Source organism: Bos javanicus, chromosome 7, assembly GCF_032452875.1.
Source record: "Bos javanicus breed banteng chromosome 7, ARS-OSU_banteng_1.0, whole genome shotgun sequence".
Taxonomy (NCBI): Eukaryota; Metazoa; Chordata; class Mammalia; order Artiodactyla; family Bovidae; genus Bos; species Bos javanicus.
The window spans coordinates 33,985,451-34,003,427 of NC_083874.1; the positions used below are offsets into that span (position 1 = coordinate 33,985,451).

At 36.7% G+C, this 17,977-nt stretch overlaps 1 protein-coding gene across 2 annotated transcripts in view; it reads right to left on the reverse strand.

Moving 5' to 3' along the window:
* HSD17B4 (hydroxysteroid 17-beta dehydrogenase 4) overlaps positions 1–17,977 on the reverse strand; it is a 134,279-nt gene that overhangs the window by 67,207 nt on the left and 49,095 nt on the right. For both annotated transcript variants that reach the window (XM_061422987.1, XM_061422988.1), the window contains exons 12-16: positions 13,804–13,907; positions 12,163–12,399; positions 9,446–9,497; positions 3,187–3,258; positions 269–372 (exon numbers count right to left, since the gene is read on the reverse strand). In XM_061422987.1, coding sequence (XP_061278971.1) covers positions 269–372; positions 3,187–3,258; positions 9,446–9,497; positions 12,163–12,399; positions 13,804–13,907 — 569 coding nt within the window. The remainder of the gene's footprint in view (positions 1–268; positions 373–3,186; positions 3,259–9,445; positions 9,498–12,162; positions 12,400–13,803; positions 13,908–17,977) is intronic.

Here is a 17,977-nt window from a genome sequence, read left to right on the forward strand (position 1 = left end):
TCTGGGTGCAGACAAAGTTTGTATAAGTAAAGGTATTCCAGTAATTATCTCTTGTACATTACACTTACCTCAGCCTGTAACACATATAACGTGTTATATATTAAAATATACAAATATAAACAGCACTTCAAATCCAAGAACATATTCTGATTCAAGGAAGTTTAGATTACTAAAGCCCTACTCTATAAAATTATACATATAGTAAGTTCAAAATACAGATAAGCATCCTTAATGACACACATATGTCATTTATGAAGTCATAGCCTACCTTGGCCTTGTCTGATGTCCGTTTTCCACCAGAGCCTCCAGAACCAACAACAAAGATGGAGAACTGATTATAACATATAAGTTCCTCCCCAGAGTAAGTGTAGACTGAAAAGTAAATGAAAGAAGAAAGAAAAGAAATTATTGTCAAAAGATATAACCAGTTAACCAATATATGATCAGCAATACCTGTAAATGTTTCAGAAACAAAATTCAATTACTAAAAGGTTTTGCAATTTAAAGACACCCAAGTTTGGGTTACAGAGCACTCATTTTAATCATACACACTACCAGTCTCTGGAAGGCAGAGAAAGGAAGATCTTGACAAATCCTTTCTTATCTATGGAATAGCAGTTCCTCTACCTTCTTGTAAAACTTCCCAACTGCCCTTCATATTTCAGTTCTCTCCTTCTTGAACTTTTCAGACAATTCCACTATAAAAAGCAGACTAACACACCTGAAAAGATTTTTTACTATTACTAAGTATTAGAGAAATGAAAATCAAAACTATGAGGTAGTACCTCACAGTGGTCAAAATGGCCATCACTAAAAAGTCTACAGATAACAAATGCTAGACTGGGAGCGGAGAAAGGGGAACCCTCCTACACTGTTGGTGGGAATGTAAATTGATACAGCCACTATGGAAAACAGTATAGAGGTTCCTCAAAAAACTAAAAATAGAATTGCCATATAATCCAGCAATCCCACTCCTGGGCATATATCCAGAAAAAACTGTAATTCAAAAATATACATGCACCCCTATGTTCATAGCAGCACTATTTACAATAACCAAGACATGGAAACAATCTAAATATCCACCAACAGATAAATGGATAAAGAAGACGTGAGATACACACACGTACACACAAAATGTGTGTGTACACACAAAATGGAATGCTACATAGCCATAACAAAGAATGAAATAATGCCATGTGAGCAACACAGATGCACCTAGAGATTATCATACCAAGCAAAGTTAAGTCAGAGAGAGACAGACAAATGTCATATGATATCACTTATATGTGGAATGTGAAATACAAAACAAATGTATGTATCTACAAAACAGAAACAGATTCAGAGATACAGAGAACAGACTTGTTCTCTCCCTAGGGAGAGAGGAGGTGGTGAAGCAATGGCTTAAGAGTTTGGGATTAGCAGATGCATCCTATATACAGGATGGATAAACAAGGTCATACTGTATAGCACAGGGAACCATATTCAATATCCTGTGATAAACCATAATGAAAAAGAATATGAAAAAGAATGTATCTATGTATAACTGAATCACTTTGCTGTACAAGAGAAATTAACACAACATTGTAAATCCACTAAAATTCAGTAAGATTAAAAATAAAATGCAGATAACCACTCTCTAAAATTTTCAAACATTCTGCAGAAGCCCTCAATAGAGCCTAAAATATAAAAGAGGAAATAGCAAGAATGAAGGTATAAACTTCTGGAAAGCAGGATCATGACTCTTTTGCTCATATCATACTCCCAGCAATTAGAATAGTACCTGGGACAGAAAAAGCACCTAATAAATATGCATTAATTAATGAATCAATGAACAAATGACATGAGTGAGCACGTTAGTGAATAAGTAAGCAAGTAATAAATGATAGATAGCTGTTCCTTTTACTACTGACTACTATCCTTGTGAGAGTTTGAACAGCATCTAAATCTCCAGCTCTGTAAAATTAGGAATATGCTTTTGAATAACATAAAGAAAAATATAATTAGGACAAAAATAAGAAAAGCCATGGTTATTTATATTTAAAATAAAACATTCATCTTTATTACATAGAAAATTGGATATCTAATTTCATCTATATTTTATCTACAAATTCTAATACATTATTATCCATTGTCAAGCTATAGGTAAATAAATGGAGTAGATCAAGAAACAAGAGTAAAAACTAAAGCTAAGATTACCACAAAACTTCACAGTGGTACGTTACATTTGATAGAATGGTGGGAAGATTAAAAGAAAACTGGGAGAACTGTAGCCAAATGTTAGCCAACATTTGAAATGACAAGAAAATACAAATATCTAAAAAAGAAGAGGGAGAAGGAAGAAGAGGAAAAGCAGAGAGAAAAGATTCATGTTCTATGTGTCTATGGTGAAATTTTAACAAAAACATGTAATAGGAAAATATTTACAAGCATTAAAAATGTTCTAAATATATTATTAAGTAAAACAAGGCAAGTTTCAAAACAACATATTCAGTATAACCTCTTAGGTATGTATTAGAACAAAATGATAAAACCTATATTCCAAATACCAGATTACTATTAAACTTTCCACTGATATTTCCAAATTTTTTGATAATCTTTCTTGGTTTTGTTCTTAAACTTTAAATGATAAATTTTAAGCAAGGTGTCTTTGGCTTATGTTTAATTATTAGTATTTCAATATTTATTAAACTACTATAACCTTTTTTTCCACCGCAAATAAAATGTAGCTATGGTGTTTGAACCACATTATGAGTTCAATACGTCTGAATGTGCAAGGTTAAAAACCTAACTACCACTTATAAGAATGATTCAGGAGTCAAATAGGTTCCCAGTTCCAAAGAGCTAACATACAAAAGAATATTTACAACACAGCCTAATTATCAATTGAGGGCTGTCTTTGTATTCATTCCTGCTAAAACATACTCCAGGAAGCATAATTCCCCACTGTGTTCACTAGACCAGCCACATTTCTCATCTCTACTTTGGTTATGTTGTCACAAATCCCCTGAAATGCCCCACTCTCCCCTTATTTTCTAAAAGAGTTTGTAAATTTTTAGAATGCTAATCTTGCTTTCTCACAAATCGGAAGATAAATAGAAACTTATTTATCAACTTCTACGGTAAAGTATACTGCACACAAAGGCTATCAATTTAACAATATTATTATAAGAACTGGAAATTAGTTACCATCCACAAGAATTACTAAACCGGATCCTTTATCCAGGATATCAGCAACAATTGCTTCACATCTTAATTTTCCTAAAATGGAAAGTAAAAATAATAAATGTATAATAAATAAATGATACTGTTTTAAAAGCCGTAAGTAATATATTATATGAAAACATGAGAGAATTTAACATAACTTCAACTGGAATATCAGCAAACTAAATAAATGCATGGTTTAGAACAATTTTCAATATGATGCTGAGTCATAAACATTAAAAGCAATCATAATGCCTGAGTTAGCAAATTTGAAATATTAGTAATTCTGATAAATTAGGTGGAAAAAAGTAACAATTTTCAATCATTTAATGAACATTTGTTAAGCAAACAATCAACACCATTACTCTGTTCCTTACTGAACTTTTATTGGCTTCAATGAGACAATGTTTCCTTCTAACCACTTTGTTCTTTCATGGACTCTTCTTTTCATTATTTAATTGGTGATTTCTTGATGGATTATCCCTGTTTGAGAGTGAACCCATAATCTTTTTTTCCAATCTGTTTCTCTTTTGTTCCCTACATGAATGAATGGTACTATCCACCCAACTGCCATGGCAGAAACTTCAGCATGAGGCCTGTCTCATAAATTAGTGTCTAAATGTGACAAGACTTGAGTAGGCAGACATGGAGAGAAGTCAGAAGATACAAAAAGTTTTTTACTTCATCCTGAAGTCTACGAATAGCCATTTGGGCTTTTTAATAGGGAAGTGACAAAAACACTTGCATTTCAGAAATAATATTCTGGCTACAGTGAGATGAACAGATCGGAGGGGAGCAAGAATGGAGGCAGAGAGAACACTTGGAAAGTGAGAGATAATGGTGATCGAAATGAGGTAGACAGAAATAGGATCCTAAACGCACTGAAGGGAGAAAATCAAAGATCTTGGTACCTGCCTGGGTGTGAAAGATGATTAAAAAAATAAAATAATGCTGAGGTTAAGTAGGTTGCTGTTGCTTTCATCTCCTAAGTTGCTTCTGATTCTTCCACGTCTATCTTTCCACCACCACCTCTACCTAAGCTGCCATCATTTTATTTCAACTACCACAACAGCCCTCTAACTAGTTACCTGCACATTCACTCTGACCAACTTTAACACATGCTCCATATTATGCCTGATGCTGTTTTTTCCCAGAGTTAATCTGATTATGCCACATCCTTCTATGTTAAGTTCTAATGGTATCAAGTATGTTTCATCTGTACTGTTTATTACATATAGTTGTAATTATACATTTATTTGTGTACTTTTTTTTATTATAGCCTGCCTTCCACAACAACTAGGTTATATGCTCCAAAAGGGCACAGTCCAGATTTGTTTCATTTTCCATTTATTCGTAACCCTAACAGAAAGCCTAGATGTTAGGAAGCAACTGATAAATAGCTGTCAAACTACAGATGATATCCCAAGATAATCAACTCCATGTTTAAACAAATACCAAGCCTACTCCTTTCACATCCCTACAGTTTCTCCACTTATATCCCTACTGATGCCTACAATCCTTTTCAATCAACCACATTCTCCAACCTAGATTATTACAAAAGTCTCTTACAAAATCTCCTTCCCTCTATTTCATTCCCTTGTCAATCCAAGCATTACAAACAGGAGCCAGAGTTGATGCTTTCCAAAATTCACATTTGATCATATCTCTCCTTACAGTCCTTCAGTGGTTATCTATTGTCTTTAAAATAAAAGCCAAACTTCCTCACATAACCACACACTGCACACTGCCTCAGATAAAAGGAACTGTGTAAAAACAGGGTGTAATACCAAACTGAAGACTCGAATTGAGATGGTAGAGTAGGAGGACACAGAATTCACCTGCCACACAAACTCATCAAAAATACACCTCCACTGAAAATTAAGTGGAGTCTAACAGAAAAACTCCTATTCAACCAAGACTATAAGAAAGACCCACAGGTAATCAGGCAGGAAGTGAGGAAAAGCAATCAGGTAAGGACCTGTGGGAGAGGACTCAAAGGAAAAGGGAGATGGTATAGGGAGAGACCTTCCTGGGGGACTGAGCAATTTAAGCCACATATGGGGTGTCCAACAAAGGGAAGACAAGCCCCCATGGCTGACTGGAAGGCCACTGAGACAAGAGGGTTATGGGAAGCCTGGACTCCAGGAGTGAGTGAACACTTACTTATTCTCAAGGCAGGGCAGAGAGGGCGTACTGAAACCACCTGGGTGGCTGACTAGTTTTCTTCAACTGCTCTGGTCCCCAGCCTGAGCCGAGGGAACACTCCAGCACCACTCACATAACATTATAGCTCCACAGTCTAGGCTGCCATGATCAAGGAAAAGGCTCAGCTATAGGATGCTATGGACATCCAAACCCTAAGTGGCATCTGAACAGGGAGGGGGCAGCCATTACTGGTGACTGCACAGGGGGCCCAGATCTCTGATGGTGGCCAGGCCAACAAAGCCCTTGCCCCAACCCTCACTGAAATACCCATACCAGCTGCTCCTGCTCCTCTACTGAACCTCTCTGGGGCAAGGATGTCAGTGCTTGAAGTGGGAAGAGCACACACTTAAAGGGAACTGAACCAGCTCAGACCCAACCCTCAGGGCTTCTGCTCCAGCAATTAGAGATCTGCCCCTACCCCTATGGGGGTAGAGGGCGGACAGCAACTAAGCTAAGGCGAAGCACCACCTAACATCCGACTCTACTCTTCCATCTCCAGCCCCACCCCCTACAAAGGTGATATCTGTCAGCACACCCTGAAGAAAGACCTAAGTTGTGCTCACATCAAATCCAGCTCTCCCATCAAAGCCACTGGGCACCTGCAGACTGTATAGGGGCATACCCACAAAAGAAAAATCATAAGTAATTGTTTCACCTAATTTCAACAGAAAAAGAAATAGATAAGCAAAATGAAAATACAGAGGAGTCTGTTTCAATTGAAAGAGCAAGAGAAAATTCCTGAAAAAAACAACAAACAAAACAGAAATAAATAATTTACCAGATAAAAAATTCAAAGCAGGAATAATAAGAATGTTAACTGAATTAGGAACAAGAATAAACAAATATAATGGGAGTTTTAACAAGGAACTAGAAATTTTTAAAAAGAACCAATCAGAGCTGAAGAATAGACTAACTGAAAAGAAAAATGCACTAAAAGGAATTAACAGCACACCACCCTTATGGCAGAAAGCGAAGAACTAAAGAGCCTCTTGATAAAAGTGAAAGAGGAGACTGAAAAAGTTGGCTTAAAACTTAACATGTAGAAAACTAAGATCATGGCATCTGGTCCCATCACTTCATGGCAAATAAATGGGGAAACAATGGAAACAAGACAGATTTTATTTTTTTGGTCTCCAAAATCACTGCAAATGGTAAGTACAGCCATGAAATTAAAAGATACTTACTCCTTGGAAGAAAAGCTATGACAAACCTAGACACCATACTAAAAAGCAGAGACATCACTTTGCCAACAAAAGGTCCATCTAGTCAAAGCTATGATTCTTCCAGTGGTCATGTATGGATGTGAGAGTTGGACTAGAAAGAAAGCTGAGCACCAAAGAATTGATGCTTTTGAACTGTGGTGTTGGAGAAGACTCTTGAAAGTCCCTTGGACTGCAAGGAGATCCAATCAGTCCATCTTAAAGGAAATCAGTCCTGAATATTCACTGGAAGGACTGATGCTGAAACTCCAATACTTTGGCCACCTCATGCAAAGAACTGATTCATTGGAAGAGACCCTGATGCTGGGAAAGATTGAAGGCAGGAGGAGAAGGGGACGACAGAGGATGAGATGGTTGGATGACATCACAGACTTGATGGACATGAGTCTGGGCAAGCTCTGGGAGTTGGTGATGGACAGGGAGGCCTGGCGTGCTGCAGTCCCTCGGGTCGCAAAGAGTTGGACACAACTGAGCGACTGAAGGGAACTAAACTGAGGTGATACAGAAAAACACGTACGTGATCTAGAAGATAGAATATTGGAACTCACTCAATCAGAACAGTGAAAAGTAAAAAGCAGAGAACATTTTAAGGGATCTTTGGGTAATATCATGCACACCAACATTCCATTAGAGGGGTCCCAGAAGAAGAACAGAGTAAAAATTTATTTGATGAAATTTGGCTGAAAACTTCCCAAGCCTGAAGAAGGAAACAGACGTCCAGGTACAGGAAGCACAGAAGATCCTAAAGAAGATAAATCCAAACAGACCCACACCAAGACATACCATAATTAAAATGGAAAAAGCTAAAGAGAGAATTCCAAAGGTAGCAAAAAGAAAAAGAGAGGGTCATATACAAAAGAATCCTCATAAGGCCATCAGCTGATTTTTCTGCAGAAACTTTGCAGGCCAGAAAGGAGTGGCATGATATATTTACAGTGCCAAAAGGGAAACCTACAACCTAGGCTACTCTTCTCAGCAAGATTATCCTTCAGAATTGAAGGAGATATAAAAAACTTTCTGGATAAGCAAAAATTAAGAGTTCATCAATACTAAACCAACCCTAAAATAAATGTTGAAGGGTCTTCTCTAAATAGAAAAGGAAAGGATATAACAAGAATTAAGTATAGAAAAGGAAAAATCCCACTAGTAAAGGCAAATATATAGGAAATACAAAGGAAATATAGGAATATTTAGGAAATATTTAGCAAATATATAGGAAATATTTAGCAAATATATAGGAAATATAAAGGAAAGACAGAAGCTCAAATATTTAAATAAGCTAGTACAAAGATTAAGAAACAAAAACCTGTAAAATCAAGTATGACTACAACAATAAGTAGAGATAAACATGAAGATGTAAACTATTACATCAAAAACACAAAGTGTGGAGGAAGGGAGTAAAAAATGTAGCTCTTTTAGAATGTGTCTGAAAAAGGACTAGTTTAAAACAAATATAGTTATAGATCAACATATATGAATTCCATGGTAACTGCAAATCAAAAACCTACAACAGATACCCAAAAACAAAAGAGAAAGGAACACAAGCAAAAGAAAAGTACAAAATCACAAAGGAAGAAAATTAAAAGGAAAAAAAAACAGAGAAGACTACAAGAACAACCAGAAACAAGTAACACTAACAATGAAATAGAACTATTTGGCCTTAAGCAATTAGAATCTTATAATTTTTAATAAAATAAAGTTGTTTAGTAGCTAAGTCACGTTCGACTCTGTGCAACCCCGTGGACTATAGTCCACCAGACTCCTCTGTCCATGGGATTCTACAGGCAAGAATACTGGAGCAGGTTGCCATTTCCTTCTCCAAAATAAAATAATAAGATTTAGAAAAAAATTAAAGTACAATTCTAGTTACTTGCTAACCTCTACATTACATAATATGAAATGATAGACTTTTTTTGTGTTTCACCACCTTATGCGGTCAGCATATAAATATTCTGACATCAGAGCAGCAACACAAAACAAATACATCAAATTAAAGTGAAAAAATGAGAAGCTCTACTGAACAAGTAAGATATAACTGAGAAAAATAAACTGACTATTAAGACAAACTTGATTTTACTTACTCTAAAAGAAAATATGAAAAAGTTAATTACAAAACATCCTGTATCTTTTAACATTCTTTGCTTTACGAAAATCAGTACCAACACAAATACCTGAGAAAAGAATGAAGAATCCATGGGACTGATTATACACATCCATGACTGATTATACACAATCACTAAGTTTAAGATTTTGATATTTGGCAAAACTAATACAATTATGTAAAGTTTAAAAATAAAAAAAATAAAAAACTATGTTAAAATTAAAAAAAAAAAAGATATAAAAAGAAAATGTTCCTTTCAGTTGTTGATCAGATTTTAAGTAGTTTTTTGAAGTAATTTATTAAATAAAACTATTTGAATAGGATGATATTTAAGTAACCAAAATAAGTACTAGTTAACATCAATGTGGGGATTCCTGGTGGCTCAGCAGGAGAGAATCCACCTGCTAATGCAGGAGATGCAGGTTCAGTTCCTGGGTCATGAAGGGCCCCTGGAGAAGGAAAGGGCAACACATTCCAGTATTCTTGCCTGGGAAATTCCATGGACACAGGAGCCTGGTGGGCTAAAGTCCTTGTGGTTGCAAAGAATTAGACATGATTCTGGTGACGAAACAAAAAACATCAATATACACTAATGGTTGACATGCACACAAATAACTTACAATAGAATTTATTTAGTCACTTCTCTGCCAGTTTAACACATTGACACAGTTTGGAAGGTTAGTCAGAACATAAAATTATGGTATGATGAAGAACTCACCTGCTCTGGGAATTGGTTTATATAACTCCAAGTACTGCTCCCCATGAAGAATCTACATTAAGGTAAGCAAAATTTTGTCAGTAGACTTCCTTTCTCCATAGGCTCTTCTGTGAATACTGCTAATCCTAAATGGCATTTCACTGCCCACTTGTTCACATGACTACTTCCCCCAAACTATCTATCTCAGTTTGGCTCTTATTCCTTAACTATATTATTCAGAAATCATCAGTCCCCCAATTTAAAGACTATCAGCTCTCTGGAACAGAGAAGACATACTGTCTTCTTTCTTGACATTCTTAATCCTTGCTGAGTGATAATCGTGGATTATTTGCCATGGAGACACTAAACTCAATATATTCCCAGGGCTCATCATCGTGCTTGGAACATACTGGGTATCCACTACATATCTACTGAATAAAAATAAACAAACTGCTCAGTACTAGTAATTTCAGGTGATACCTGGCAAATACAAATGACTCAGCCAAAACACAAAGATAAATATTAAAGCCATGGTTACAGTAAAAGCACTATCAATGTCAACATTCCCTTAGTGTTATGTCTTACAAATTACCTACAAAGAGTAAATACTAAAGACCCTGTGTAATTTCACAGCCACATTAACCTCAATTTATCAAAACAAGAATATAAAAATATAATACAGGAAAACAAGTAAACAAAAAAAAAAAAAAAAACAAAACCTGACCACATATCCAAATGACCACACTCCACTGCTATGGGACAGTTTAATTCCCAGTCTTCCTCAGAACCCAGAAAGGAAACAGAATGGGGAGGACGATAGTGATGAGAGGACAAATGAAGGATAGCCTCAAAATCACATCTGGAAACAAGGTTGGGAAGACTGGGATTCAAATCCCAAGATGGCTATCATTTCCAGTCACAGATTTTGAATACCATTCATGATGTCCAATTCCTTTCAATTCCAAGGAAGAATTGTGAAATATCGGCTTTAATTGTTTACAAGGACTTTATCCAAACAGGAGAACTGTATGCAAAAAATGCCATGGGAGAGTGACTGAAACACCAAACTGCTTGGCATCTATTTCTCGCCTCCCTCCCAACTCCATCAAATAATAAAATAAGTGTAGATTCTCATGGACTCAGAGAAGCAGTATACTAATGATTCTCTAGTAAACGGGTTCTCCAATCAATCAAAATCACAGAAATCAGTTTAACTACTATTCAACAGTTATCAACTGGGTTTATGACCTGAACCTTATTTCAAGAAATAAAATATATCCTACCTCAAAAACCTCACAATTGTTTGCTCCTTTCTTCTTGAAATACCTTATTCACTCTGCTTCTCAAATACCACATTCTCCTGTGGTATACCTCACTCAGTCTCTATCTTCCCAGTCTCTCTTTCCTTCCCAGTCTCATTCCTCCCATTCCTTCCTTTTCATTCATTCCTTCCATCTCATTCCTTCCCAGTCTCTCTTGTTAACTCCTCCTCATCTTGTCAACCTCAATTCACCACAGGATCTCCAAACTCAGGATTTTTGCTACCTATATTCATACACTAGTGATTTCACCTAGTTTCATGTCTTTAAATCTTATTTAAACACTAAGAATCCCAGGAGGGCCATCCCCCAACCTCTAAACTCATATATTCAACTGCCCACTTTGTATCTCCACTAAAACCAACTCCTGATCATCCCCACCTTAAACTGTACACATCTATTTTATTATACATAGTAGTATGTCATATGTAACTACCATACATATTAAATATATTGAATATAATTAATTATAAATCATACATAGATAGGAGAAGGCAATGGCAACCCACTCCAGTACTCTTGCCTGGAAAATCCCATGAACAGAGGAGCCTGGTGGGCTGCAGTCCATGGGGTCGCTAAGAGTCAAACACGACGGAAGCGACTTAGCAGCAGCAGCAGCATAGATAGATATATATGCATATATATCATCCCAGTTAACCAGACCAAAAACCTTCATCCTTGACTCCTCTTTCTTTCCATGCACATCAAGCCTTATGCTAGAATTACTATAATAGACTTCAAACTGGTTTCTCTGCTTCCATGCTTGGCCCCCATATAATCTATTCTCTACAGAGGAGCAAAAATGAGCCTGTGAGTGAACATAGCCGGATCATATCACTCCTCTGTTCAAAGCACTACAAATGGCCTCTCATATTAATCAGAGTATGAGCTGAAATTCTCAAGTGACTACAAGGCCCTCTTCTCCTATCACTACTCCCTTGCTCATTTACAGCTGTACTGACCTCCTTGCTGTTCCAAAAATAAGCTAAGTATGCACCTGCCTTGGGCCTTTTTCACCTATTCTCTCTGTTTCATACACTCTTTCCTCTTGCTCCTTCATCACTATGATCAGGTAATGATTACCATACAGAACTTACACATAAGGAAACTGAAGCTTAGAGAAGCTATTTACTCTTGGTCAAATAGCAACTAATGACAGAGAGAGAATTAATAACATTATGCCAAGGTTGCAGGACTGTACATAATTGTTGTTTTCTTCTTTTTGCTTGCCTTTTCAACTGCCTACCCTTCTGTTCTTAAAAAGAAAAATCAAAAGACAGGTTAAATCTTTATTCTTGAATCAACCACTACATACTATTGCATTAATGCACCACACACACACACACACACTAATGTGACATTTATCAATCATATTTAAAGAAACAGAAAAACAAAATAAAGATTTCTTATTATGCATACCTTTGCTAAATTGATTGAAAGCCCAGGAATCTCTGCTAATCCTCCATTCATTATAGATTTCTGAGCAAGAATAACTCCAAAGGTTGGCAAACAGGAGAAATCAGAACTCCCTTCATAAATAAATTTCATATCTTTTGGCTCCTTGATTGATGCTCCCACTCCAAGGGCATACATAATAGTGTCCAGCTCCGCATAGGAAGAATATAATGGAGGAAATTTATGACCAATAGCTCTAGCCTGTGGACCAATTGTAGAAAATTATTTTTTCACTGATATTCTTATCAAATCTTTTAACTTTTCAAAACTATTAACTGTTACATATTTAGTTTTGTAAATAGAATGGTATTTTAGTGAATTTGATGGAATATGTTTAATTACATTTGATTTTTTAATAAAAACAATTAAAAACATGTGGGAAAAGACTTCATTTACAAATAAGTACTTTCTTATTGCCTGCTTCTTACTAACAGATAGGATATCTCATTTTCAACCTTCCTGTCTCTGACGATGGAAAACCCTATTAATTCAGTGATTGTTAGCTACTCAAAATTATAAAAAAATAAATTTATTATAAATAGGAATAGTGAACGGCTCTATAAACTCTATTATATAAAAGTCAGTATAAACAGATGAGCAAAACACTGCTTAGTGCTTATTATAAACTAGACTCCCTCATAATGGTTTGAGTTAAAATTAGATTTTTACCTTAAGTTGTTACCCAGGACTGTTCTTTATCTAACTAGATATTGTATTTTTCTACTTAGTGATGACCTGCCTAGCTAATTTATGAAGCATATTAGGTTATAAAAGAATGATGTCCAATTTTTGATCACTTTCATTCTAAGCAGGAGTCAACAAACAACAGGCAAGACTTAAGAATGATTTTTTACAACTTTTAAGAGTGGTCTAACAAAAGAAAAATAAGATTATGTGTCAGAAACAGTATATGGTCCATCTAGCCTAAAATATTTACTATCTGGCCTTTAACCAAAAAGTGGCCCAACAGAGTAAAATCACATTTATAAACTGATCATATTCTCAGAGTTAAAATTAGATTGTTTATTTTATCACTATATCTGCCCTGAGTCACAAAATACCACAACTGAATCTGTCAAATGATTTATTTCTTATTTATGCACAATTAAAAAAAAAAAAAAAGGAGACGCACCAGAGATAGTTAATCAGTAAACTTCACAAGAGCTATAACCAGACTTCTATTAGACTTCCTGACACAGTGGAGACTGTTTACTTGCAGCCATGTTGACATGTTTCCAAAATACAATCTGTCAATGCTTTCTCTTAAAAGACACGACTCAAAAGAAGCACTAAACTAAATATCCTTTTCTAAAAAGTTAGAAAGTGATGAAAGTATGATTATCAAAATGCTCCAAAATACAAAAGACACACTAAAGAAGAGTAAGTAAAAGTTACATTTAATATTTTAACCTTAATTCCATTCAAATTTTATACATATTTAGTACATGTTTTATAAAGTTTTATGGTCACTTATCTTTCCTATTTAACAATAAATTAATAGCTTGGAAAACCACTTTTTGCATGAAAGAATAGAGAAAGAAAAAAAGGAAAGAAAAGAAGAAATCTTTAGAGAAGGCAGAGTTTTAGGTTTTCTCCTCCACTTACAAATTCAGATGTGGTTGCTGATGTTGCACGGCTGGTAGGATTTGCTGAAACTTCTCCACCTGAATTTATTTTATTTAGAGCTTCGACTATACTGCCAATGGACTCTAAAAAAAAAAAAAAAAGGATAATAAATAATAATAATAATGCTTTTTATCCATCGATGGATGGATAAAGATGTGGTATATATATATAATGGAATATTACTCAGCCATAAAAAGAACCAAAATAATGTTAAATAGAGACATGGGTGGACCCAGAGATTGTCATACTGAGTGAAGTAAGTCAGAAAGAGAAAGACAAATACCTGCGATACCACTTATATGTAGACTCTAAAAAAAAATGATACAAATGAACTTACTTATTAAACAGAGTTATAGGTGTAGAAAACCAACCGATGGTTACCAAGGGAGAAGAGGAGAGGGGAAGGGATAAATTGGGAAATTGTAATTGATGTATATACACGACTACACATAAAACACATATCTAGTAAGTACCTACTGTATAGCACAGGGAATTCTACTCAGTCCGTAATGACTAAATGGGAAACGAATCCGAAAAAGAGTGGATACATGTATAACTGATTCACTTTGCTCTACAATAGAAACTAACACAACATTGTAAATCAACTATACTCCAATAAAAATTAATTTTTAAAAATCACTCCAAGGTCGATGAACCTAGAGCCTATTATACAGAGTAAAGTAAGTCAGAAAGAGAAAAGTAAATAGCATATGTGTTGTGCTAAGTTGCTTAGTCATGTCTGACTTTGTGACCCTATGAACTGTAGCCCACCAGGCTTTTCAATCCACGGGATTCTCCGAGCAAGAGTACTGAAGAGGTTTGCCATGGCCTCCTCCAGGGAATCTTCCCAACTCAGGGATCAAACCCCCGTCTCTTACATCTCCTGCACTGGCAGACAGGTTCTTTACCACTAGCGCCACCTGGGAAGCCCAAATATCATATATTAATGCATATATATGGAATCTAGGAAAACAGTACTGATGAACCAATTTGCAGGACAGGAATAGAGATGTAGACATAGAAAATGGACTTGTGGACACAGCAGGGGAAGGGCAGGGGATGAAATGAGAGAGTAGCATTGACTACATACACCACTGCTGCTGCTAAGTTGCTTCAGTCGTGTCCGACTCTGTGCGACCCCAGAGATGGCAGCCCACCAGGCTCCCCCGTCCCTGGGATTCTCCAGGCAAGAACACTGGAGTGGGTTGCCATTTCCTTCTCCAACGCATGAAAGTGAAAAATGAAAGTGAAGTCGCTCAGTCGTGTCTGACTCTTTGCGACCCCATGGACTGCAGCCTACCAGGCTCTTCCGTCCATGGGATTTTCCAGGCAAGAGTACTGGAGTGGGTTGCCATTGCCTTCTCTGACATACACTAGCAATGTGTAAAACAGATAGTTAGTGGGAAGCTGCTATATAGCACAAGGAACTCAGCTTGCTTCTCAGTGATGACAGGGAGGGATGGGGTCCAGGGGAGAGGGAAGGTGGAAGAGAGGCTCAAGAAGGAGGGGATATATGTATACTTAGAGCTGATTCACATTGTTGTATAGCAGAAACCAGTACAACATTATAAAGCAATTGCCCTCCAATTAAAAATAAATTTAAAAATAGCACTCCCACTAAGGTATGGGAAAAATATTTGCATATATGAAACATCTAGCCAATTATTGCACACTGCCATTTAAATAGTGGTATACCAAAAAAAATAGTGACATACATGACAAACTCCCAGATTTTTCTTATATAGAACTATATTTCATTTGTACTGAAAAAAATCTTCAGTCATGAAATTCAAGTCCCTCAACTGCAGGATAACTAAAGATGCACAAACTGAATTTTCTCTTTAGGATACTGGAATTTAAATAAGACAGAGTGCTTTGGTAAACCTATTACATAAAGATCGCAAAAGCATCATCTTTCAAGAATCATAAAGAGCTAATGTTCCCCTGGTGAAATCCAAATAAATGTAAGCTATTTCTACAAAAAAAAAAAAATGCTTTTGTTACAGATGTGACTAAGAAAAACTACAATGCTTTAGATAATCACGCCTGTAATATCCAGCAAACCTACTACAGAAACTTCACTTGTGTTCATGAACTGACTATATGATATCAGGCTATTATTACAGGAAAAAAATGTGAAAGACTGAGCAGACAAGATAACCGGGTGTTTCCACATTCTCTTCAGGTTATGATTCCAAGGAGGCTCAGGGTTTTGCAAAGTATCTGAGCAATTTTACAATTCTGTAAAGTGGGACCCTTGTCCGCAGACGTACAAGTCCAAGCTGGTGGAGGGAAAACTAATTTCCCTTCTTCCCCACCATCACCCCTCCTCCAGGATGCAACAATGTCAAGATTACCTCCCAGGTCTCTATACAGGTAACCTCAGAAAATATTACTGAAAATTCTTCCATAGAAAACCACCCATTATGACCAGTGACTCCAGAGAGAGTTCAGAAGCTGCTATTCTGAGATCTAAAAGGTTAATAAAAGAGACTCATGGAGCATCCACATGTGCCCTAAGATTCCAAAAGCTCTGGGACCTTCCTAAAAACCTTATATACATGGGCCTCCTCCTAAACTCAGACAAAAATGGTACCTAGACTACAGAATGTGAGATGACCAGGGGTTTCTGCCATTCCTGGTGAAGCTAGTGGAGAGGTTTCTTGCCTACTGATGCTTCTCTTACCACCACATTTAGGTTGCTGCCTAGATAGGAGGCCATTTAACTGAAAGCATCAGGGCTTCACTGGTGGCACAGTAGTAAAGAACCTGCCTGCCAAGGCAGGAGACACAGGTATGATCCCTGAGTCAGGAAGATCCCCTGGAGAAGGAAATGGCAACACACTTCCATATTCTTGCCTGGGAAATCCCCTGGACAGAGGAGCCTCTTCTGGAGCCAGACACAACTCCGTAAGTAAACAACAACCTTGGTACAGACTGATGGTACTGAACTCACAAAGAGACCACCTGAATTAACTCTTGGCTTAAACATTGAGAAAGTGCAGCCCACTTACTCAACTTTTCTGAAGTTTAGTTCCATCATCTGTAAAATGAGAACACTGATATGGGTGCTTGGAAAGTCTCAATTTTACAAATGATGTAAGGCTTTTTTCACTGTACTTCAAATACTAGGGGTTATCTTTTCATTTATAAGTATATAATTCATTAGTTAGCTTTTTCTTTATATTAGTCTAATACTTTTTAAAATTATTTTATCTATTTTAATTGGAGGCTCATTACTTTACAATACCGTAGTGGTTTTTGCCATACATTGACATGAATTAGCCACGGATGTACATGTGTCCCCCATCCCGAACCTCCCTCCCACCTCCCTCCCCATCTCACCCCTCTGGGTTGTCCCAGTGCACCGGCTTTGAGTGCCCTGTTTCATGCACCAAACTTGGACTGGTCATCTATTTCACATATGGTAATATACTTCAGTGCTATTATCTCAAATCATCCCACCCTCGCCTTCTCCCACAGAGTCCAAAAGTCTTTTCTTTATACTTATGTCTATTTTGTTGTCTCACGTATAGGGTTGTCATTACCATCTTTCTAAACTCCATATATATGTGTTAGTATACTGTATTGGTGTTTTTCTTTCTGGCTTACTTCACTCTGTATAACAGGCTCCAGTTTCATCCACCTCATTAGAACTGATTCAAATGCATTCTTTTTAATAGCTGAGTAATACTCCATTGTGTATATGTACCACTGCTTTCTTATCCATTCATCTGCTGATGGACATCTAGGTTGCTTCCATGTCCTGGCTATTGTAAACAGTGCTGTGATGAACATTGGGGTACACGTGTCTCTTTCAATCTGGTCTCCTCAGTGTGTATGCCCAGCAGTGGGATTGCTGGGTCATATGGCAGTTCTATTTCCAGTTTTTTAAGGAATCTCCACACTGTTCTCCATAGTGGCTGTACTAGTTTGCATTCCCACCAACAGTGTAAGAGGGTTCCCTTTTCTCCACACCCTCTCCAGCATTTATTGCTTGTAGACTTTTTGATAGCAGCCATTCTGACTGGTGTGAGATGGTACCTCTTCGTGGTTTTGATTTGCACTTCTCTGATAATGAGTGATGTTGAGCATCTTTTCATGTGTTTGTTAGCCATCTCTATGTCTTCTTTGGAGAAATGTCTGTTTAGTT